This window comes from Sorex fumeus, unplaced genomic scaffold (genome assembly GCF_029834395.1).
Source record: "Sorex fumeus unplaced genomic scaffold, SorFum_2.1 ptg000029l, whole genome shotgun sequence".
Classification (NCBI taxonomy): domain Eukaryota; kingdom Metazoa; phylum Chordata; class Mammalia; order Eulipotyphla; family Soricidae; genus Sorex; species Sorex fumeus.
The window spans coordinates 2,929,019-2,952,277 of record NW_026606086.1 but is presented as its reverse complement, the minus strand read 5'-3'; the positions used below and the strand labels follow the sequence as shown (position 1 = coordinate 2,952,277).

At 56.0% G+C, this 23,259-nt stretch overlaps 2 protein-coding genes across 2 annotated transcripts; one reads left to right on the top strand and one right to left on the bottom strand.

Moving 5' to 3' along the window:
- Positions 1–770: 770 nt before the first annotated feature.
- Positions 771–5,128, top strand: RMND5B (required for meiotic nuclear division 5 homolog B). Its single transcript, XM_056115699.1, has 9 exons — positions 771–917; positions 1,679–1,824; positions 1,906–2,049; positions 3,334–3,434; positions 3,533–3,699; positions 3,782–3,947; positions 4,285–4,387; positions 4,511–4,665; positions 4,752–5,128. Exons 1-9 carry the CDS (start codon positions 779–781, stop codon positions 4,813–4,815), a joined length of 1,185 nt encoding a protein of 394 aa, XP_055971674.1. The 5' UTR covers positions 771–778; the 3' UTR covers positions 4,816–5,128.
- A 154-nt stretch (positions 5,129–5,282) lies between these two features.
- On the bottom strand, positions 5,283–9,332 carry NHP2 (NHP2 ribonucleoprotein). The gene is made up of 4 exons (XM_056115702.1): positions 9,110–9,332; positions 8,955–9,024; positions 5,826–5,931; positions 5,283–5,464 (listed from the first exon to the last, which is right to left on the bottom strand). The coding sequence occupies exons 1-4, from the start codon at positions 9,267–9,269 to the stop codon at positions 5,339–5,341; spliced, it is 462 nt and encodes a 153-aa protein (XP_055971677.1). The 5' UTR covers positions 9,270–9,332; the 3' UTR covers positions 5,283–5,338.
- Positions 9,333–23,259: the final 13,927 nt, after the last annotated feature.

The following is a 23,259-nucleotide window of genomic DNA, read 5'->3' as shown; positions in this document are numbered from 1 at the left end:
GCTGGGTGCAGGCAGGCCAGGAGCGCAGTCGGCCCGCAAAAGAAGTGTTGTGGACAGCCTGGTGCCGGCAGCTGTGTTGCATGGAGGGACTGGGCTTACCAGGCGCCCCGCAGGGCTGTGGGGGGAGCAGGAGGGTGGGCCAGGCCCCCTAAGCCCCCATGAGACAGCCCTTGGATCCCTAGCGGCAGAGAAGGTGCCTGTGGGAGGAATCTGGGGGACTGGGTGGCACGTGGCGTCCGTCTTACTGTCAACACCTAAGCGGAGGGGGGCTTGGGATGGGGAGACTCCCCACACCGAGCGGAGGGTCTACTGTGATGGCAGGTCAGGCTGCACCCTGACTGCTGGCCTCCCCTGGAGCCAGGCTGAGCATGAGCTGGCATGACCCCGCCAGCCAGGGTCCAATCCCTGGCATCTCACACGGTCTTCAAGCCCTGCCCGAACACAGCCAGGAGTAACTGCTGAGCATCTCTGCGCATGTCCCCAAAACCAGTGGGGCTGGCGGGGAGAGCCTTGCTTGCCCCAGAGACTCAGAGCACTGGAGGGCAGAGTGGCGCTGCACAGAACCCCCTGAGCTGGGGTCACCACGCCCAAGCGGGTTGTGCAGAGCCAGTCTGTCCCCCAGAGACCCCTGCATCCTCCCGGGGGTCCGGCGGTAGGGGATCCAGTGGTCAGCTCCCAGGCAGGTGATGCAGTAAGGGGACAGAGGGTCCGAGGAGCCCTCTGCAGCTGGTCTCCTGGACTCCTGACTTAGTCTACCCCACTCCAGGTGGAGGCAGCCATGGAGCAGTGCGCCAGTGTGGAGCGTGAGGTGGACAAGGTCCTGCAGAGGTTTCTGACCTATGGGCAGCACTGCGAGCAGAGCCTGGAGGAGCTGCTGCAGCATGCGAGCCGGCTACGGGCAGAGCTGGCGGGGGCAGGTGCCATGCGGGGAACCTGGGGGTGCGGCTGGGGGTCCAGCTGAGACTGGGGGGCGAGGGCGGGAGTCGGGGGCAGCCTCCCAGGGGCTCCTCCCCAGGGTTTCAGCGGCACAGACGGTGAGCACCTTGGGACTGTCTGCAGGCCACCTCAAGTGGAGGCTAACGTGCCTGTGGCCTTTTTTCTTGGCTCTCATTTGGTTTGGGGCTGTACCTGGCAGTGCTCAGAGTTGGCTCCTGGCTCTGTGCCCAGGGATCACTCTGCATGGTGGTCAGAGGGTGATGGGCATCGAGCCCCAGACAGACAAACGCTGCCCTTTCTCTCCAACTCCTTCGTTTAGCTTCGGCCCTAGATGCTTGGGGTGGCCCTCGGGTGGTGTGTGTGCTGGACAGCCTCCCCTGCCACTGACGCATGTCCTCTGGCCTTTTGGAAAATTTATTTCCTAGATTTTTGTTTCGGGGGAGGGGGGGAGCACATGGATGCTCCTCTGGCGGTGCTCAGGGTTCATTCCTGCTAATTCTTCATGATGCCGCTGCATAAAACTGGGGTCCCTGTGTGCAAAGCCAGAACCTGCGCCCCTGTACTCTCCAGCCAGTGGGCCTGGCCGCGGTCTTGCTGGTGTAAGTCCTGGTTCCCTCATCATGGTGAGCACCACTGAGGGGCGCCCACTCCCCCCCCCCAAAAAAAAAAACAGCAGATGTTGTGGGACTGGCCAAGGAGTGGGGTTTCTCTGAGCCTTGGCCGCAGCTGCACGTCCCTGTAGCCCTGCAGGGGATGCCCCTCTCGGCCACCCTCTCCCTGGTGATGTCGCAGTGCTGCCAGAAGATCAAGGACACAGTGCAGCAGCTGGCCTCGGACCACAAGGACATCCACAGCAGTGTGTCCCGCGTGGGCAAGGCCATCGACAGGGTGAGCAGGGGCACGGTGGGGGTGAGGGTCCTCCCGGCCCTCGCTGGGTCACCAGACATGTCTCCCCTCCCGGCCCGGCAGAATTTCGACTCTGAGATCTGCGGTGTCGTGTCTGACGCTGTGTGGGACTCCCGGGAGCAGCAGCAGCAGCAGGTCCTGCAGACGGCCATTGTGGAGCACCTGTACCAGCAGGGCATGCTGGGAGTGGCCGAGGAGCTGTGCCAGGTGGGAGTGGCACTCCCGCACTGACCCCGAGGGAGTAGGGCCATACCCAGTGGTGCTCCTGGCTCAGTGCTCCAAGGCTCCACCAGACAGGGCCCAGGACAAAGCTGGAGGTGGCCAGGGTACCTCCCCACACCATTTTCTCCCCCCTGGACTTGCCAAAAGCAGCCTGTCCCCTGCCTGGGGAAGCGTGACAACATGTCGCTGAATTTTCTGTTGTGATTTGGGGGCCAGTAGAGACTGGGACCCAAGCTGGGCCCTTTTCAGACACCCAGGAACAGAGGCACAGGCCAGCCCCAGGAGTGGGCAAGGCCATCGACAGGGTGAGCGGGGGCACGGTGGGGTGAGGGTCCCTCGTGAATCCCTCCTGGCCGTGCTCACAGGACCCTATGGGATGCTGGGATCAAACCCGGCTCGGCTGCAAGCAGGGCAAGTGCTTTCCTCACTGTCCCATCTCTGACCCTGTGGCTTTTTTGTTTTCACTCCACATCTGGAGGTGTTGGGGCGGCTCCCCATGTAGTGGTCAGGAGACTCTCCTGGGGGTGGTTGGGGGGGGGGGGGCATTCCCAGGCATGGTCCTGGCCTCTGGAGTGAGTAGCTCCAGCAGTCACATGTTGCATCCCTGCCCAGCACCCACCTCCAGAGATCAGACCAGGGGCCTTACCCAGGCACCAGGCTCCACCCCCAGCCCCTGGTAGCCACTGTCCTTGCAGGGACTCTGAGTTCAGTCCATACTGCAGGAGGAGGGTGTGACCAGGGAAATGACATCTCATCCTTTTTGGGTTGAGCCCTCTGGGTAGTGAAAGTGAAGGCAAGGAAGCAGGAGTGGGGTGCCGCTGCGATGGGACGTGGGGAGGGAGTCGCCCTGTACTTGGCCAACCCAGGGTTCATCCCCAGCATCCCATAGAGTCCCCTGAGCACAGCTGGGTGGGACTCAGAACCAAGCACAGGGCTGGAAGGTCAGAGAGTGCACAGGGGTGCCCCAGCCCCAGTTTCTTTTTGTTTGTTTGTCCTTTATTTTCTCTTTGGGTCACACCTGGCAATGCTCAGGGAGGGGTTACTCCTGGCAGTGCTTGGGGGATCATATGGGATGCTGGGAATCAAACCCGGGTCAGCCGTGTGCAAGGCAAACGCCCTACCCACTGTGCTATCGCCCCAGCCCAAGACCAGTTTCATCCCCAGCACCACAGCTCACTACAAGCCTTGAGCCAGGGGTAACCTCGGAGCACTGGGGTGGCCTCGACTCCTCTGATGAAAAGGCCTAAGCAGGTGCCATGCCTCCCACAGGAGTCCACGCTGAATGTGGACCTGGGCTTCAAGCAGCCCTTCTTGGAGCTGAACCGGATCCTGGAGGCGCTGCACCAGCAGGACCTGGGGCCAGCCCTGGAGTGAGTTGGTCTGAGCGGGGCGGGGGTGGCCCAGAGAGGGACGGGGCTTCGCGCCAGCACAGCTCATCAGCTCGGCTGGCGGGTCCCGCTCTCCGCAGGTGGGCAGTCTCCCACCGGCAGCGCCTGCTGGAGCTCAACAGCTCCCTGGAGTTCAAGCTGCACCGCCTGCACTTCATCCGCCTGCTGGCCGGCGGCCCCGAGAAGCAGCTGGAGGCCCTGAGCTACGCCCGCCACTTCCAGCCCTTCGCCCGGCTGCACCAGCGGGGTACGGCCTGGGCACGGTGGGGCAGGGTGGGCGGGCACCCCGAGAGCCCCCTCAAGCCCTCCGTGCGCGCCTCGCCCTGCAGAGATCCAGGTGATGATGGGCAGCCTGGTGTACCTGCGCCTGGGCCTGGAGAGGTCACCCTACGGCCACCTGCTGGACAGCAGCCACTGGGCCGACATCTGCGACACCTTCACCCGGGACGCCTGCTCCCTGCTGGGGCTCTCCGTGGAGTCGCCCCTCAGTGTCAGGTACCCTGGGGCAAGAGCATGCCAAGGCATGCATGTGTTTGCGGGGGGAGGGGGGGTCCCTCACACAGGCAGGAATGAACTGCCCTGACCGTTGGGAGCAGCTTTAGTCTCACCCAACGGTGCTCAGGGCCGACTCAGAGGAGCCTCCGTGGAGCAGGGTGGCTGTGTCGAGGCCACGCCCCCGTCCGTGTGAGCCCTGGCTGGGGTGGGGCGCAGCAAGCAGCAGCCCCTGGGTTCTCTGGGCCCTCTCCGAGCAGCCTGGGAGGCCCCAGGGACAGATGGGCCCCGGCTGGAGGTGAGGGGCCTCCCCCCACGCGCCTTCCCTCTCTGCCCTCAGCTTCGCGTCAGGCTGCGTGGCACTGCCGGTGCTCATGAACATCAAGGCGGTGATCGAGCAGCGGCAGTGCACAGGCGTGTGGAGCCATAAGGACGAGCTGCCGGTGAGGCTGCAGGCAGGGGATGGCGGGGGGGGGGGGGGGGGGGGGGGGGCAGGGCAGGAAGAGCTCAGAAGGACATGCCTCTAGGCGGGCCTCCCTCACGACAACCCCCACCCACCTCCCCAGATTGAGATAGAACTGGGCATGAAGTGCTGGTACCACTCGGTGTTCGCCTGCCCCATCCTCCGCCAGCAGACGTCTGACGCCAACCCTCCCATCAAGCTCATCTGCGGCCACGTGATCTCGCGAGATGCCCTCAACAAGCTCATCAATGGCGGGAAGTGTGTACCCAGGCCCAGCTGGGACAGGCAGGGGAGTGGGTGCCCCTGCTAGCCCCCAGCCCTGAGCCCGCTCTCACCCTCCACAGGCTGAAGTGTCCCTACTGTCCTATGGAGCAGAACCCGGCAGATGGGAAACGCATCATTTTCTGACTCCTGCTGGCCCTGGGACTGTGCGCAAAGGAGCAGCCACCTGGCACTCAGGCCCCGGGGTGCTGGTCAGAACAGCTGGCCCCAAAGACTAGGCGGTAGTCGCCTGGCCCTCAGAGGGTGGGCTCAGCCACAGGCCCCTGCTGATGTCTGCACCCACTGTAAACCCTCCACGCAAAACTGCCTGCCACTCTAATGTGGAGCAAAGGCCTTCCTCCTCCTCCACCTGCCTGCGGCTTTCCTGGCTGAGAATTGCGCAGGACCCGCTGAAAGGTAACGGTGGGCTGCAGACAGGGCAGCGGCACGCACGGGCAGCCGCCCTGGCACCAGGTGGACGGAAGAGGTGGTCTCCGAGCATGGCCACTTGTTTCGGGTGTGGCCCCCAAAATACACCTCCAGACTCGGCACCGTTCTTAGCATTTACTGCTCCCCTCACCCTAGCCAGGGGCTGCATTCACTGAAGCCCGCCAGCGCAGCCGGGCCTAGGAGAGGGCCTTGTGCTCCCCCACACCCCAGAGTCGGTGGGTCACAGGGCCGCGGGCAGAGCCTGCACCTCACCCAGGCACTCGTCATACGCCTCCTGGTACTCCTCGTGGGGCTTGATCATGATCACGCACGTAGGCCGCTTGGAGCCGGCTGCAGCGCCCAAGTCCTGCAGAGGGAGAGACAGCTGTAGGCACGCGCGTGTGCGTGTGAACCCCCATTCTGAGGCCCCCATATATATCCTGACCCTGCGATGTTGCCTGGTAACCCTCCCGGGGGCAGCAGCCCACACGCAGCTGACCCTGGGCCCAAGCCCGGCCTCCAGCTGAGCTAGGAGAGACAATGAAGCGGGCTATGGCCACTTCCCAGGCCTGTGGGCTGAGTCTGAGACCCCAGACCCCTGCGTGGGGTGCCGCTGAAGCGCCCCTCCGTATTCTAGTTGCTGGTTTGAACCACACCCAGCAGTGGCAGAAACAGAACTTGGAACTTCAGGTGGAGCATGTCCCGGCCCAGTGGACTGCGGCCCTCACCGTCTTGGAGGGGATGTAGACATAGGGCAGGTTGCGGTCCTCACACATGACCGGCAGGTGGCAGTAGACCTCGATGGGCAGCGTGTCCCCAGCCAGCACCATGATCCTGTGGGGACAGTGGGGGCTCAGTCTCAAGGGGGCCACATGAAGAGCCTGAGGCACACCTGGGTGTGTTCAGGATAACGCCTCTGGCACTGCTTAAGGGACCCTCTATAGCACTGTCTCAAGCTTCATGCAGGATAAAACAGCAGCCTACCACCCCCTCCCCTTCTTTTTCTGGCTTAGAGGCCACACCCAGGAGGGCACAGGGCTTATTCCTGGCTCTGAGGCCATACAGAATGCTTGGGCTCAAACCAAGGCTGCCCACATGCAAGGCAAGTGCCCTACCCATCAACTATCTCTCTGGCTCTATTCTATTACTCTGTTCATTTTTGTTTTTTTGGCTATACTTGGCAATACTTGGGCTGGAGCAATAGCACAAGCGGGAAGGGCGTTTGCCTTGCATGCGGCCAACCCAGGTTCGATTCCTCCGCCTCTCTCAGAGAGCCCGGCAAGCTACCGAGAGTATCCCGCCCACACAGCAAAGCTTGGTAAGCTCCCCGTGAAGTACTCAATATGCCAAAAACAGTAACAAGTCTCACAATGGAGACGTTACTGGTGCCTGTTTAAGCAACTCGATGAACAGTGCTTCAGTGCTACAGGACAGTGCTACTTGGCAATGCTCAGGGATCACTCCTGGAGGGCTCCAGGGACCCAATGGGGATGGAACCTGGGTTGGCCACATGCAAGGCAAACCCGCGGTCCTCTCTCTGGCAACTCCCGGTGACCCCTTTTCATAGGGTGGAGGGGACCCTGTGGTGCCGGTACAAGACACGAGTTTTGGGATCAAACCTGGCCACCACCTTCCCACCCCTCCCACTTCTAAGTGGCACTTCTGGGCGGGAATCTGTCTCCCAGCCTCTGCATATACACATCTGTTTGCTGAGGAGTTTCCTCAGTGGCGGGGCCTCTGATCTGGGCAACAAGTCAGTGCCAACAACTGTCAGGCGAACGTACAGCCACCACAGAAACCCAGCCAGTGCCATCACGTGGGACGTGGCGTCAGGCTCCAGCTGAGGCGGCCTGAGAAGGCTGCCCAGGAACACGGGGATGTCCAGTGGCACCACGGAGGAAAGAAGAGGCGTTAGGGACAGAGAGATGGGTCAGAGGCTGCGCCCTCACCCTGCGCCTCATCCCACAGCACCGAGACAAGAGCCACCCCTGCAGATCACAGGGGGCAGGAGGGCAACTCGGAAACAAAAGAGATGGAGCCGGAAGTCTGGATGGCTGCTGGACCCTGACGAGGACAGAGCAGGCTAGTGGCCAGCAACATGCAGGCTCTTGAGGGGTGCAGCCATCTCTAGGGCATGCCAGGCCGGCAGGGAAACCAAGGCTCTCAGCAGTCGCTGTCCTCTCCCCAGGAGGCCCATGGCGCAGAGGTCGCTAGACTGCTGCCCTGTCCAGCAGTCGCCCCGGGAACACTGTAAGGTCACGGTGGCCAGAGGACTACAGGGAAGGCCTGTGGAACCCAGGTCAGTCCAAGGCACCCCACGGGCAGGGTCCCCCTGAGCACCACAGGGTGTGGCCCAACACCAAATAAAAACAATCATCTCAGTGACTTGACCCAGTGCTGTAGTGATCTCCATCTCCATCAACAGCTAAGGCAGAACCTTGCTCAGGCCTCAGCAGCCTATGCCTCAGTTTGCCAGTCTGTTCTCCTGTCTCGGGTCTTTTCCCGGAAGCCAGGAAATCTCTTTCAGGATGAAGCCTGGAGGTTCTCATGGTTGCTTCCAGGAGTGCTGGGGATCAAAGCTAGCCTCACACGTAAGGCAGGCACACTGGCCCTTTGAGCCCCTCCCTGGCCCCCAAATTTTTTGGGGGGAGCACCCATACCATGGTGCCCAATTTACTCCTGGCTCTGCTCAGGGATCACACATGATATCAGGGGGCCTCAAGCATGGCCGGTACCTCAATACCTCAATATCCTCCCCCTGTGCTATCTGGGCCCCCAATTTTTGTTTTTAGGCCACTCCCAGTGGTGCTCAGGGATCACTCCTGATGGGGCTTGGGGGAAGCCATGGATTGAACCAGGGTCACCAGGTACAAAGGCAACTGCCTTCACCAACTAAACTCTCTGGTCTCAGACCCCAAATTTGAAGGTACGAACATAATTACGTGTCTCCCTGGCTTGACCCCTCCAGTCTCTGGGAACATAAAAGTTTACCCCAAAGCTCCCCTGGAGTTTGCCTATCACTACCCTCTCCTGTCCTGGAAGGACCCTACCAGCCAGCTAGGGGTCCCTGGTCCTGCCACACCCCAGCCTTGGCCTCCAGGTCTTTCCAGGTCTCGTTCCCGCACCTGAGTTCCCTACAGCATTGCATCATTTATCTGGAGACTGGCAGGGTGTCTGACACTTGCACAGGAAGGAGGTGAGACTTTGAAACCTGATCGCCAAGAATTTAAGTCTGGGGGTGCAAGCAGTAGCAAAGCGGGAAGGGTGTGTGCCTTGTATGCAGCTGACCCAGTTCAAACCCTGGCATCCCATATGGCTCCCTAAACCCTGCCAGGAGTAAGCCCTGCGCACCGCTGGGTGTGTCCCCAAAACAGAAGTTTAAATCTGGCCAGAGTGGGAGAAATGGAAAATGAATATACAAGCTCGCGCCCCATAAACGTCAGCGGCAAACAGAAAAACCCAGTATCACAGCCTGAAGTCACGACAGATGCCCCCTCTTCCTATGCACGAGCAGACTAGCACATGCAGCTGGGGTTCGTCCTAACGGGTGAGCGGGCACAGAAGCATCCTGACCCCCACCGCGGAAACCCACTCTCCCCGGGGTGTCGTGGGCCTCGGTTCTGTCCGAGGGAATTCGCTCCTCTCTGCACACGAGGCGGGGTCTGCGCTTCTCCCGCCTGCAGCCGTGTAATCCCTAACGCCAAGACCTCAACAGCGCAAAATGCTGGGCCGGAGCGCTGCCACTCACGTGTGTGATACGGGACCCGCCGGCACCACCAGGAGTAAGTGCAGAACACACACGGGAATACACCCCCGACCCCAAAACAACGCCGGTTGCGGCGAAAGGGGATTCTCACCCTTTCTCGCCCTTGTTGAGAAATTTCTGCACCTCCTTCACTCCACGCCGGATCTGCTTCTGCTTCACGGCTGCAAGGACGGAGGGGTCAGCGCGAAGGGGTGGGAGGCCCGCCGCCCGCCGCGCCCTGCGCCCCCCGCCCCCCGCCCCAGCCACCTTTCTTGATACACTTGTAGAGCTTCCGCGTGAGGCGCCGCGAGGCGAGGGGCTGCGCGATGGGGTTCAGGTTCACCAGCAGCTCGTGATACGTGCGCTCCCCGCTGTTCGCCTCCACCGGGGTCTCCGGCGCGTCCGGGTCGGGCTTGATCTTGGTCATCGCCGCGGCCGCGCGAGGAAGCGCCGGGAACCTCCGGGAGCCGCGAGGCACGAGGCCCGGCTGGGAGCCACTTCCGGGTCGCTGCGCGCGGAGGGGAGCCGGCCGGATGCCCCGTCCAATTGGGAAGGGAGTTTCCGGGACTAGCCAATCATTGCTGCTTGGCTCCGCGCTGACGTCAGGTGGGCGGGGACCCGGTGTAGGTGCCGGGCCACGCCCACGGCTGGAGGGCGGGGCTGGGGTCCCGGGTTCCACTCCCGTTGGAAGGGGCGTGGCCTAGGAGGCGGGGCTTTGGGCGTGGCCGCGATCTGGGGGGCCCGGAATCCTTGTCCTGAAGGCCCTGCGGCCCCCCGAGGGAAGCTGAGAGGCGGGCTCCGAGCGCGCGCAGACAGCTCTGGAGTCCTGCCCTCCAATGCACAGAAATTCTGAGCTGGTCTTGGGGAGAGGTGGGCGCTGAAGCGATTTCTTTCTAGCCCCGATTCTCGTACTGGCTTTCTCGTTCATGGTTCAGAAAATCCCCTAGGTGGAAGCACCGACCAGTTAGTGGGACCTGAAGAGTGTAAAGGGTGCCGCGACCGGAAGCGTGGAAGAAGGAGGGGAACAAGGAACTTTCCTGCCTTTATTTATAGTTTACTGCGTTTTCTGAGGTCCCTGTGCTTAATAGCCGACAGCCAGGCTCTTTCCCCCGTTCCCCTTGGTCCACTGTAGCTGTAAAGTGATGACTCTAGTACTCAACCTGTTTCCTGAGGTCAGCCTGGATCCTCCTTGCTAGCTTCTGGCTGGGGTGCAGATTTGAGTTTTTCCGGACTCTGTGCTCAGGGATCACTCCTGGGAGGATCTCTGGGGATTTTACAGGTTGCCAGGGATCAAACTCTGGTCAGCTGTGTGCAGGATACCCCAAAGCCTCCAGAAGGACGTTTGAGAGGCATGTCTGACAACTCTGGGCTTAGTTTTGTTATGTTGTTATTTTTGACTCACACGCAGTGGTTCTCAGGACTTATTCGAGTCTCCCACTGAGTGATCACTGTTGGTAGGGCTCAGGGGGCCTATGGGATGCCAGTGATCAAACCAGGTTTGGCTGCATTCATGGCAAGTGCTTTACCTCCTCTACTATGCCTCCAGCTCCTAGTTTCATTTTGAATTTTAGCTGAACTCCTTGGAAACTGCAGGCTCTTGCTAGTAGCCCAAAGGCCTTGGGTTGTTGGTGCTTTCTTTGCCCTGAAGGATTATTTTTATTTTCCGCCTGAGAAAGATTATTGACTCTTTTCCTACCTCAGTGGCTATGAATTGTAAACAATACCACTGCCTCATCTAAGGGGCACACTAGATTTTTGGACAAGAGAGTGATGGAGTTTTGTGGGGTTTTTTTTGTTTGTTTCTTTATTTTTACTTTTTGAGTCACACCTGGCGATGCACAGGGGTTACTCCTGGCTTTGCACTCAGGAATTACTCCTGGCGGTGCTCAGGAAACCATGTAGGATGCTGGGAATAGAACCTGTTAGCCGCGTGCAAGGCAAATGCCCTACCCACTGTACTATCACTCCAGCCTATAGTGATGGAGTTTTAAGGTGGTTTTATGTGGAGGTTCTCCTGATGTCTGGTGAAGGAAAGCTGAACAATCCTCAGTCAAGACTCCTTAGCAAGAATCCGGAGCAATAATACAGAGGGTAGGTGTTTGCCTTGTTTGCGCCAACCTGGGTTCAATTGCCAGCACCTATATGGTCCCCTTGGGCCCACCAGGAGTGATTCCTGAGTATAGAGCCTGAAAAAGCTGTGACTATTCCAGATGCAGAGATTTCTCTTCTGAGGGACCCATTCTTATTTTAATTTTGTTGGGGGGTGGGAATGTTGCCCACACCCCTCTGTGCTCTGGGCTCACTCCTGGAGTGCTGTGGATCAAGCCACGATGCCAGGCCTGCAGAGGACGAGCCTGTACTCCTATACCATCTCTTTAGTTCCACAGTCTTATTTTTAGCGGCCAACATGGCCGACCCGAGTTCGATTCCCCTGCCCCTCTCGGAGAGCCCGGCAAGCTACCGAGAGTATTGGATATGCCAGACACAGTAACAACAAAGTCTCCAATGGAGACGTTACTGGGCCCGCTCGAGCAAATCGACGATCAACAGGAGGGCCTTTACCTTACCTTATTTTTACTTATCTACTTTCAGGTGCCTGGGCCACATCTGGCGGGTGAGTCTCAGGGGCTGCAACTGGCTTGGCTGAGTGCTCAGGTCACTCCTGATGTTGTTTGGGGAGCCATACGTGCAGTACCAGAAATCTAACTCTGACCTCCTGGCTGCAAAGCCTGCACTCAGCTCATTTAACACGCATTCTAAGTCCCCAGGTACTTTGTTTTGTTTTGTTTTTCCCCTTTTATGGGGGGGGGGGAGTGACACACCCTTGATGCTCAGGGGTTACTCCTGGCTCTGTAGACAGGAAATTACTCCTGGAGATGTTCGAGGGAACCCTACAGGATGCCAGGAATTGAACCTGGCTGGGTTGCATGCCAGGCAAGCACCCTACCCACTGTACTATCTTTCCAGCCCTATCTCTGCTTTTATTTGGGGGAAGGGGGTAGAAGTTTTGAGGGGTGTCCCCCAGAAGTTCCAGAGCAAGCCTCCCCACTGAGTTCTAGGATGCACCAGGGCTCTGTGAATCTAGAACTAGGAAAACACCTGGGAGAATTTGCATCCAGCTGCCTGGTGGAAAGGGGATTGTCGGAGGTACAGAAAAGGCCTGCCTGGGGGCTGGGTGGCAGTGGTCTGGAGTTGGGCTTCAGGCCTTGGGCAAACCCAGATCTCACGGCAGTCGTGCCACGGTAGTCATGCCAGAAGTATAGAGTGGGAAGTGCTGGGAATGACGGCTTGTAACTGGAAGTGTGGTGAGGGGGCGTGATGCCAGGCCTCTCCTGAGGACTGAGGTAGGTTTTGGTGGATGGGCAGGCATTGGGATAGCCGAAGGGATGAAGGGATGAAAGACTCCAGCTCTCGAAAATGGCTGAGGATGGTTGAACCACACCTGGTGATACTCAGTGTACTGACTGTGTGTGGTGCTGGGGATTGAATCAGGGTCTGTGGTGTGCAGAGCGATCACGACGATCACGATCATGATCATCGTGTTGTTCGTCGATTGCCTCGAGCAGGCACCAGTAACGTCTCCTTCGTCCTAGCCCTGAGATTTTAAAGTGCCATATTAGAGGCTCTTTCAGGATTAGGAGAATGAGACCCATCATTGTTACTGGTATTTGGCATATTGGGTACGCCACGGGGAGTTTGCCAGACTCTGCCGTGTGGGCAGGTTACATTCGGTAGCCTGCCATTTTGTCCAAAGTAAGAATGAGATAATAAGATGTCAGCTTCCAGGAGCTGGGTTTTGTAGTCTCTGGTTCTTGGCCGTTGATGGGATTACATGGCACCAGGGGGTCAGTTAGTGGGTGTAACCCCTGCCTACTGGAAGATGGAGGATCTGGGTGGAGGATGCTCAGCCCTGATCCTAGCAGGCTTGGAGATCTCAGCCCTGGGACCCGCATGCCTTTGTTCCTCTGCTGGTACCTTCATGCATGTGGAGAGTGGTTTCAGCATGGTTGTGGCTGGTTCTGGAGGTCTTCGGCTGCCGGAGCCCTGGTCGGGCGGGGAGGGAAACTCAACCTGCTCCCCTCCAAGGGGCCCCGACGAGGACAGCCAGGCGCGGGGGCAGGAGACTCTGCCTTGACAAGTGCCTTAACTCCTGGACTATCTCTCTGACCCTTCACTTGCTTTTTTTTTGGGGGGGGGGTTATAATTGGTAATGCTCAGGGGTTACTCCTGGCTCTGCACTCAGAAGTTACTCCTGGTTATGCTTGGGGGATATATGGGATGCTGGGTATCAAACCCCAGTCAGCCATGAGCAAGGCAAACCCCTACCCACCGTACTATTGCTACAGCTCACACCTGCTTCTTTTAATCTTATTGCTAGGGATTTAATAGTCTTTCGCTGTCGCATTTTGTTGTTGTTTCTGGGCCACACTTGTCTGTACTCCGGGCTTTGCACTCAGGAATCACTCCTGGCGGGCTCAGGGGAAATGGGATGCTAGGGCTTGAACCTGGGTCAGCGGGTGCAATCGCACCCACTGTACTCTCTCTGGTCTCTTAGTGTGTGTGTGTGTGTGTGTGTGTGTGGTGTGCACACTCAGGTCAGAAGTGCATGCTTGTGTGTGTTGGCATGTGTCTGCCATTGTGTGTTGCTACACAAGTTGGTGCTTGAAGGGTACCGGGTAGATCCTGCAGTGCTCCAAGGATCTAACATGGTGCTGCAGCATAAAAAGCTGCCACCTCCTCGGCCCTCACAGTGACTGGGTTTGCTTTTGTGGGTTGCAAGTTGTGTATTTCCGTTGCCCAGCTGGGTCCCAGGATGAGATAATTCAACACACTCCTTGTGTTGAAGGAGGTGTAAGTTGCAACAGGGACCCCAGGAATAGGGTGTGGGACCTACTGGGTAGTACGTGGCTCTCATGACAAGAGGTGGAGGGCAGAGGTGAGGCGTACACAGAGCGGCTGGACTAGGGATGGATGGGATTTGACGTGGAGGAAGCAAATTAGGATACGGAGATTGAGGGGGGTTTGGTTTTGGTTTGGGGCTTGTGTGCTCAGGGCCTACTCCTGGCTCTGTGCTCAGGGATCCCTCCTGGTGGTCTTCGGGGAACCAATCGGGTGCCAGGGTCAAACCTGGTTTGCCTACTGCAAAGGCAGTCGCCCTACCGCGTCCCTCAGACCCTTGAACGTTTTTGTTTAGGCGGGGATGGGGCAGGAGCGGGGAGCAAGGCAGACAGGAAGAATTGGGGGCCAGAGAGATGGCTCATCACACTGGCCTGCATCCTTTGCACACGGGAGGCCTGCGTTCAATTCTGGGACCGCGTGGCCTCCCGAGCATAAAGCTGGGGTTGCCCACTGCGCCCCCCAAAGCCACGGGCTGAGGGGGTGAGCAAGGCAGGGGGCCTGGGAGAGTGGTCTGCCCAGCTGAGTCTCCTTGGAACTTGGGACGGTCCTACTGGGCTGAGGCGACGCCCCCTCCAGAGCGCTCACCCCATTGATTGGCTGATGGTTGAGTCCACTTGCCCGACGAGCTGCAGCTTCCAGCTACAAACCTAGCTTGGGGACTGGAGCGATAGCACAGTGAGTAGGGTGGTTGCCTTGCAGCGGCTGACCCCAGTTCGATTCCCAGCGTCCCATAGGGTCCCCCAAGCACGCCAGGAGTAATTCCTGACTGCAGAGCCAGGAATAAACCCTGTGCATCTTCGGGTGCGACTCCCCCCCCAAAAAAAAACTAACTCGGGGTAGGAGAGATGGAGGGAGGTGTGGAAGGCGGGAGGAGGAATTTGGGGGTTCTGTGTACCAAGGCCGCTGCACTCTTTAATGGTTCTAGACTGAATGTTTGTAAACCCTACCCCAGTACTGTGATAATAGCAGGGGGAGGTGGTAGTACCAGGGGGAGGTGATCAAAATGACGTTGGTGTGCCCCATGGATGGTTTATGGAACACAGAAAGAGAGAGAGGGTCACCCTCCCCATCCACCTCTGCCACCGGGGCCCCAGGGTTACGGGGTTCTTGTCTTGCCTCACAGAGAGCATCACTGTATCTCTGTCATCTCGTTGTTCATAGATTTACTCAAGCGGACGCCAGTAACATCTCTATTCCTCCTGAGATTTTAGCAACCTCTTCTTACTCACCTTTTCCCAACTATTGGAGGCTCTTTCAGGGTCAGAGGAATAAGACCAGTTGTTGTTACCGGTTTTGGCATATCAAATACGCCACAGGAAGATTGTCAGGCTCTGCCGTGCGGGCAGGATACTCTCAGTAGCTTGCCAGGCTCTCCGAGAGGCATATATTTATATATTTCTCTCTATGATTTATTGCCTACTGTCTGAACCCCATTAAATATGGTGTGGTAATTATGGAAAATGGGTAGGAAGAGTCTCATGATGTGTCGCATGGTCTGGAAAGCGGCCTGGAGCGTGGCGGCCGTTGGGTGGTAGAGGTCAGCTGCTGGGGCTGAGTCCCTTGGGGTGGGGAGGGCTCTCATCCCCCCACTCTGGGGCTCCGAGAGTGAAAGCAGCCTGGCGCAGAGTCCGGTGAAGTAAAAGATTTTATTGGTCAAAACTTTTGACAGTGTCAAAATTTTTGACACTGAGAAGGGAAGGAAAGCGAGAGAGAGTAACGCACTCAAAGGAGAACGGGACCTTCTCGAAGAGCAGAGAGAACCCCCACACATCCCAGCATTAGAGAGGAAAGAACACATCTCAAGAGGGGAGATGTGGGTGACACGTGCTCGAGCAACGTGTGTGCTCAGTCATATGGGCACAAGTAGCATATATGCACCCTCCCTTTGTTCAAGGTGGCTTTTATAGGGTTTTTCCAAGCCACCCCACTTGGGGCTTTCTAGCTAGGTAGGAACCCGTGGCTAGGGTTGTTGCTGAGTGGGTAGAGTTGGGGTGGTCTTTGAAACTCCTTTTCTTTTTTTCTTTTTTCTTTTCTTTTTTTTTTTTCTTTTTTGCTTTTTGGGTCACACCTGGCGATGCACAGGAGTTACTCCTGGCTCTGCACTCAGGAATCACTCCTGGCGGTGCTCAGGGGACCATATGGGATGCTGGGAATCGAACCCGGGTTGGCCTCGTGCAAGGCAAACACCCTACCCGCTGTGCTATTGCTCCAGCCCCAAAACTCCTTTTTTTGACCTTTGTTCCTGCTGGATCTTTTCTTGGAAGGAGGGTCCAGCCTTCTCTGGTCTGGGCTAGCTGAGGGTTAATCAGATTGAAGGAGTTGAGGGTTATCAAGTAATTCCCTCAGAGCCCTTTCTGTATAGAGGTGTCCAGTCTCTGAGGGTCGGCTGCTGGAGGTCTTATCACATCTTGCTTTCTGTATCCACAAGATGAGTCAGACTTAGAAGAACTGGTGGCTTTATTACTTCCCAGAAATTTAATTGCCATGATGTGTGTGTGTGGGGGGGGGGGGGGGGCACTTCCCTTATCTACCTGCTTACATCAACCATGAAAGGGGGCTGGGGGTGGTTTGTGGTGATTAAGATTGCTTTATCCGTGTCAGGAAGTCCGAATGAGCTGGTAAGCTGGGACATCAGAGGGCTGGAATTTGTGTCTTGCAAGGGGGAGCCCCAAGTTCTGTCCATGCATGCTGCAGGCCCCCTCCCAGCCCCAGTTCTCCTTGTAGTGTGTGGCCCACGAAAATGCCCTCAGGCAACCAGGAAGACACCCACCTACCACTTGAATTTGGGGTTTACAGTCTGCAGCCCCACAGAGCTCTGGTTTCTAGACCCAACTTTCATTTTCTTTCCCTCCCTCCCTCCCTCCCTCCCTCCCTTCTTTCTTTTTTTGGCCCACACCTGGCTGTGCTCAAGGGACAATCTTGCCTCTGCACTCAGGGATGGCTCCTGGTCATGCTTGGGCTACCATACATGGTGCCGGGGATCAAACATATGTCAGCTTTGTGCCAGGCATGTGCCCTCCACATTGTACCATCCTCCTTGCTTCCTCCCCACACGGTGGTGCTAAGCAGGGAGGGGGCAGGGGGTGCCGTGTGGTTTTGGAGAACAAAAGATCTCTGTCTCTGTCTCTCTGTCTCTCTCTTTGGTTCAGCAGCCCAAAGAGAACCCCCTCTTCCTTGTCTGACCTTTGATTTCTTCCTGTAAAGCTGGGGGTGTAGTAGGGGTTGGACCTGACCTTTGACTCCATCCTTCTCTGGAGCCTTTGCAAGCCAGCAGAAGCAGAGGGCCAGGTGCGCCCCCTAGAGCCCCTCTGGAGCCCTGGAACCTTTGTGTGTGTGTGTGTGTGTGTGTGTGTGTGTGTGTGTGTGTGTGTCTGTATGTGTGTGTGTGTCTGTGTGTGTGTCTGTGTGTTGGGGAGACAGGGTGAGGTGGGGGTGGGGAGGTTGCCACTCAAGGCTTGGGGTGGGGCAGCGGAAGGGATGGTTTGCGTCCAATTCCCAGCTCAGCTCCTACCTCGGGCCTCGCCCTCACTCTCCTTCTCTCTGTACCCCCCATGCTCTCCCCCTTCCTTTCTGAGCTATGGCCTGGCAGACCTGTGCTGTGCACAGACACCAGTTTCTCTCTTGGCATATCCAGCCGCCCGGCCCCCGTATCATGCTCTGGTCACTGATAGAGCCCCAGGAAGGCTGGACTGGGGTATATCAGGTCCACCCCCCCCCCCCCTTGAATACAACCTGCAATTCTGGGAAGTTGGTGGCCCTGAGTGTACTTGCTGCTTCTCTCCACGTTCTTAGGCTGCCAGGTGTGGATCAGGGGCCTCACATCTACTTCTCCTGATACGTTTCTCTGGCGAGCTGCGTGCCCAGGATGAGGCCTCCACAAGAGGCCAGGATGCTGGATTCCCAAGTGTCCTGGTGGAGAAGATGCTTCCAAGCCTGGAATCACCCATCCCAACCTCGGGACTATCAGTTTGCACAAAAACACTTCACCTCACATCTGGAGCTATGGGGAACTGCCACCAGGCAGGTCACCAGGATTGACAAAGCAGGTGGCAGTGCTAAAAGGCACATTCATTGGGAGAGGGGAGAGAGGAGGGTCCACCCAGGGGCTGAATGGAGGAGAGATTTTTGGCAATTTAGGGGCTGACTTGGGAGCAAGGTGGCTCTTGGACATGCAGAGGTTCAGTGGCTAGGAGGACAATTTTGTTTTCAGTTTTGGTTTTTGGGCCACACCCGATGTTGATCAGGACTGACTCCTGGCTCTGTGCTCAGGGATCTGGACTCTGGACTCTGTGTGGTGTTAAATAGGTTGGTTGCAATGCAAGGTGCTTGTCCCGCTGACTGTCCCATCACTCTGACCCTGATGGAGAGATGTATTGTTTGTTTGTTTGGGGTCACACCCAGCAATGCTCAGGGGTTACTCCTGGCTCTACACTCAAGAATCCCTCCTGGCAGTGCTTGGTAGACCATATGGGATACTGGGGATCAAACTTGAGTTGGTCATGTGCAAAGCAATTCTCCTACCTACTGTACTATCTCCAGCTCCTGAAGGAGAATTTGGATGAAGGCTCAAGGTTCAGAATAAGGGGCTGGCGTGATAATACATCACGTAAGGACCGACCTGAGTTAGATTTCCAACATCCCATTATAGTCTGAGCACCACCAGGAGTAATTCCCGAGTTTAGGGCCACAAGTAACCACTGAGCACCACTGAGTATGGCCCCACAGCAAAGAGATTCAGAATCAGGTTCCTATGAGCGAAAGGTTCCGTCTAGCTACAGCAAAAAGGGCTGACAGATGAATTGTGATTGGACACCAGGGCTGGAGGAAGTGCTCCCCCCTCCTGGTTGTCTCTGACTGGCAGGTGCTTAAACCATTAGGGGAAGAAACCCGCCCCATCCTTCCTTCCCCCTGTAGGTCTGTTGTGCACACCGGGGCACACACTGGCTTCGTGGTGCCCCACCTATGCTCACTGGGGCCCACGTCCTACCATTGGTGTTTGCTCTTGTGTGGCAGGAAAGTGCTGGTGGTGACATCATAGGTCAGATCACAGAGTGCATGTGTGCAGCTCTGGGCGCCCAACTCATGGCTTCCTGCTGGTATAGTGGGTGTGTAAGCTGCCAAGTGTCGCCCAGTCTACCCAAATGGCCTTTTTAGGAGACTCTGCTGCCTCTCAGACTTTTCCCCCAGGTGGTCAGCTGCAGTGAGCGTCCCGAATCTGTCCTATCCTCAAGGCCTAATGCCTGGACCCTTTTAGAAAGCGAGAGCTGGGAGCTGGGGAGAGAGCACAGTGGGGCAGGTGCTTGCTTGTCTTACACAGAGCCAACCTAGGTGTGCATCCTGGCACCCCAGAGTGTCCCCCAGAAGTGATTCCTAAGCACAGAGCCAGTAGCCAGCCCCTAGAGCAGAGCCAGGAGTAAACCCTGAGCACTGTTGGGTTATAGCCCTCCTGAAACAAGTAAGATCTGAAGGATGGGTACGGGGTGACATTTGAAAGCACATGCCTGGCATGGACAAGGCCCTGTTTTGGATCCCCAACACCACATGCCCCCCAGATATGCTTCTGATGGCATCTGTGCACCACTGGGAGTCACCTCAGGTAATTCCCGAACTCTGTTGGCTGGGACCTCTATTTAAAAAAAAAAAAAGGCCAGAGAAATAGTACAACAGGGAGGGCATTTGCCTTGCACACTGCTGACCTGGGTTCCAATATCTGGCATCCCATATGGTCCCCTGAGCACTTCAAAGAGTAATTCCTGACACCAGAGCCAGGAGTAACCCCTGAGCTCTGCCATGTGTGGACTCCACCATCCCCCCGCCCCCACACACACACCAAAAACAGAAACTTGATTTGGAGAGATAGCTCAGGGGGAAGATATTGGCCTGGCATGCAGCTGACTTAGGTTTTATGTTTGTTTGTTTGTTTTTTAGGTCACACCCAGCAATGCTCAGGGGTTACTCCTGGATCTGTACACAGGAATTATTCCTAGTGGTGCTGAGGGGACAGTTTGGGATGCCGGGGATTGAACCTGGGTCATCCCTGTGCAAGGCAAAAACCCTCCCTGCTGTGCTATCACTCTGGCCCCAACTGCTGGCTTAGGTTTGATCCCTGAGACTATATAGCATCCCTTAAAGCCTACCAGGAGTGGTCTCTGAGCACAGTACCAGAAGTGAGCCCTGAGCATTGCTGGATGTGACCCAAAAACAACAAAGAAAAGAAAAAGGCTCTAGGTCAGGGCCAGAGAGATAGAACAAGGGTGAAGATTAGTTGATCTTGAATCCAGTTCCATCTGAACAGCTCCTGGGACTGCCCAGAGGTGCTACCATCCCTGCCCCCACTCCAGAAGAAAAAAAAATGCTTTAGACTTATGAATTTGAGGCCCATTTTTTTTTATTTATTTTTATAAACTTGTTCACAACAGTTCATTGCAGATAATATTCAAACATCAATCACACCACCGAGCACCTTCCCACCACCATAAGAGGAAAGTGTGTGAAGATTGTTGTATTTCATCCTGGAGCCGTTGAAGCCCGAATACAAGAGAATACAAGCAAGAATGTTAAAACCAAACAAATGTGTCTTACTTTCGGTACATCAGTGGGCTAGAGTACGAGAGGTCATGTGGCTGCATCTGCGTCAGCGTGCTCCAGGACATTCTGTGTCACTCTCTTCAGGGAACTTTATTTCAAAGTCTCTGGATCTTGGCCGTTGATGAGATTATATGGTGGTGGGGGCAGTTTGTGGGTGTGACTGCCAAGCTACTGGAAAATTGGGGAGCTGGGGGGAGAAAGCCCAGTCCTGTTCTGAGTGAGCTTGGAGATCTTAGTCACAGGTCCAGCATACTTGGGTTTTTCTGCAGTTCCCTTCATAGGTGAGGCTATCCAAATTTGTGGAGAGTGGCCTTGAGCATGACTGTGGTTGGGTTCTGGAGGTTCTCGGATGCAGGGTTCTGCTTGGGGCAGGGAGGGAAACTCAACCCGCCCTCTCCAGGTACTTCAGTGAAGACAGCCTAGCACAGGGTCAGAACATTCTGTGGCACTCTCTTCCAGGGCTTTATTTCATACTTGAGGCCCATCTTTTATTTGAGGGTTGGGTGCATACTGGGTGAGGCTCAGGGGTTACTCCTGGATGTTTGTTCAGAAATTAACACTGGAGGGCTCATGGAACTATATGGGATTCCAGGAATCGAATCTGGGCTGGCCAGTTCAGGGCAAGCATTTTTTTTTTTTAATAATGTAGGAGTACTGCTATTCATTCAGTCATTGGTTAGGCTGCTTGAATTGGGCATGAACTCCACATTACTTTTTTTTTTTTAATTGTATCACATGCGACGACTGGAATGGGAAAACATGGGAGTGAAGATAGATGGTCGGCAACTACCCCACCTCCGCTTTGCTGATGACATCGTTCTAATAATACCAAACATCAACCAAGCGGCACAAATGCTGAACGACTTTGACCGTGAATGTGGAAAGGTCGGACTACAGCTGAATCTTACGAAGACAATGTTTATGAGAAACAGCCTTGTTCCTGACGCTCCATTCGCTCACAACGGAACCACCATCTCCGAATGCAACGGTTATATATACCTAGGTCGAGAAATCAACATGATGAATGACCTGGCACCTGAGTTGCGCAGGAGGAAGAGAGCGGCTTGGAATGCCTTCAAGAGCGTTGAAGAAATAACTAAAAGGACAAAGAACCTCCAGCTACGAGCACATCTCTTTGATTCCACTATTCTTCCTGCATTAACATATGCCTCAGAGACCTGGACCCTACGAAAACAGGATGAGAACGCTTTTCGAGTCTCTCAAAGAGGAATCGAAAGAGCTATGCTTGGAATATCACGATTCACTCAAATGAGGGATAGAATCCGGAGTTCTGATCTTCGTCAACGCTCAAGAATCAGGGACGCTGTCTCATTTGCCAAGACATCAAAAATCAGATGGGCTGGACACGTAATGAGGTTTACAGACAACCGCTGGACTAGAGCCATTACTGATTGGATTCCACGGAACATCAAGAGATCACGTGGACGCCCACCTATAAGATGGTCAGACTTCTTCGTCAAGACCCTAAATGATCGGTTTGAGGCTCTGCATGTTCCTAGAACGAACAGATACCATTGGGCTACGCTAGCACGCAACCGGGATGAATGGAGATGTTACTGCCACCCGCTCGAATAAATCGATGAATAACGGGGATTAAGTGATTAAGTGATTAAGTATCACTGTGAGATAGAGTTACAAAGGTTTCATGTTTGAGATTCAGCCATACAATGATGGAACACCCATCCTTCTACCAGTGCACATTTTCCACCACCCACATCCCGGTTCTCACCCTGTCTCTACGGCAATTTCCCCAATACTCTCTCTCTAATTTTGGAACATTATGTTTTGCTCGAATTTTCCCACCACCATTCAAGCCTACCTGCCAGGGGCAGATGCTAGATAATTTATTTTCTTTTCTTTTTTGGGTCACACCCGGCAATGCACAGGGGTTCCTCCTGGCTCTGCACTCAGGAATCACCCCTGGAGGTGCTCAGGGGACCATATGGGATACTGGGATTCGAACCTGGGTTGGCCGCATGCAAGGCAAATGCCCTACCCGCTGTGCTATTGCTCCAGCCCCCAATAATTTATTTTCCATTGCTCATTTTGAATATCATGAGAGCTCACAAGGCCACGATTATAAATGTAAATTTCTAGATTGTAAATGATTGGGTTCCAGAGACATGGAACTAATCCATTTTGGGATTCAACTGGAAGTCTCTGGGCCAGGGCTGTTGGAGCCTAAAATGGCACCCAGAGGCAAATTGTGGGTGTGACATCCTGTCTTCTGGGTGGGTGGGGACCCAGGGAGGGGCAGCCCAGGAGATTTAGTCCTGGAACTGGCCTATGGGGGGTGGGTGGGGGTGGGGTGCTTGTGGAAGCTCTTGGTCGCTGGGATTCTATCTGGAGTGGGCGGGGAGAGCACACCTGCTCCATCTGGGGTGCCCCGGTGAAATTGGCTTGGTATGGGGCCTGGAGAGATCTCTGGCACTGTGGTGTCTTCCAGGATTCAGGGCAAGCATTTCTACATGCTGTAGTATTGCTCCACCCCCTTGGGGTCAACTTTCATCCAGACTGGTCTCATTTATGATTTTTTTGTTGACTTTTTGGGTCACACTGGCAATGCTCAGGGGTTATTCCTGGCTCTGCACTGAGAAATTACACCTGGCGGTGTTCGGTGACCATATGGGATTCCAGGGATTGAACCTGGATCAGCCACATGTGGGGCAAATGTCCTACCCACTGTCCTATTGTTCCAGTCCACCCATAATTTGACCCTTGCAAGCAGATTTCCAGTAAGGTGATGAGGTGCTATGTGGGACCAGGTGGTGATGGAGGGTCCCTAACACTCAAACAGGGTCTTTTGTTTTGTTTTGGTGTTTCTGCCATACCTGGGTATGCTCAGGGCTCACACCTAGAGCTTGGGGGACTGTGTGGGGTATCAGGGATTGAACCCAGGTCAGCACCAT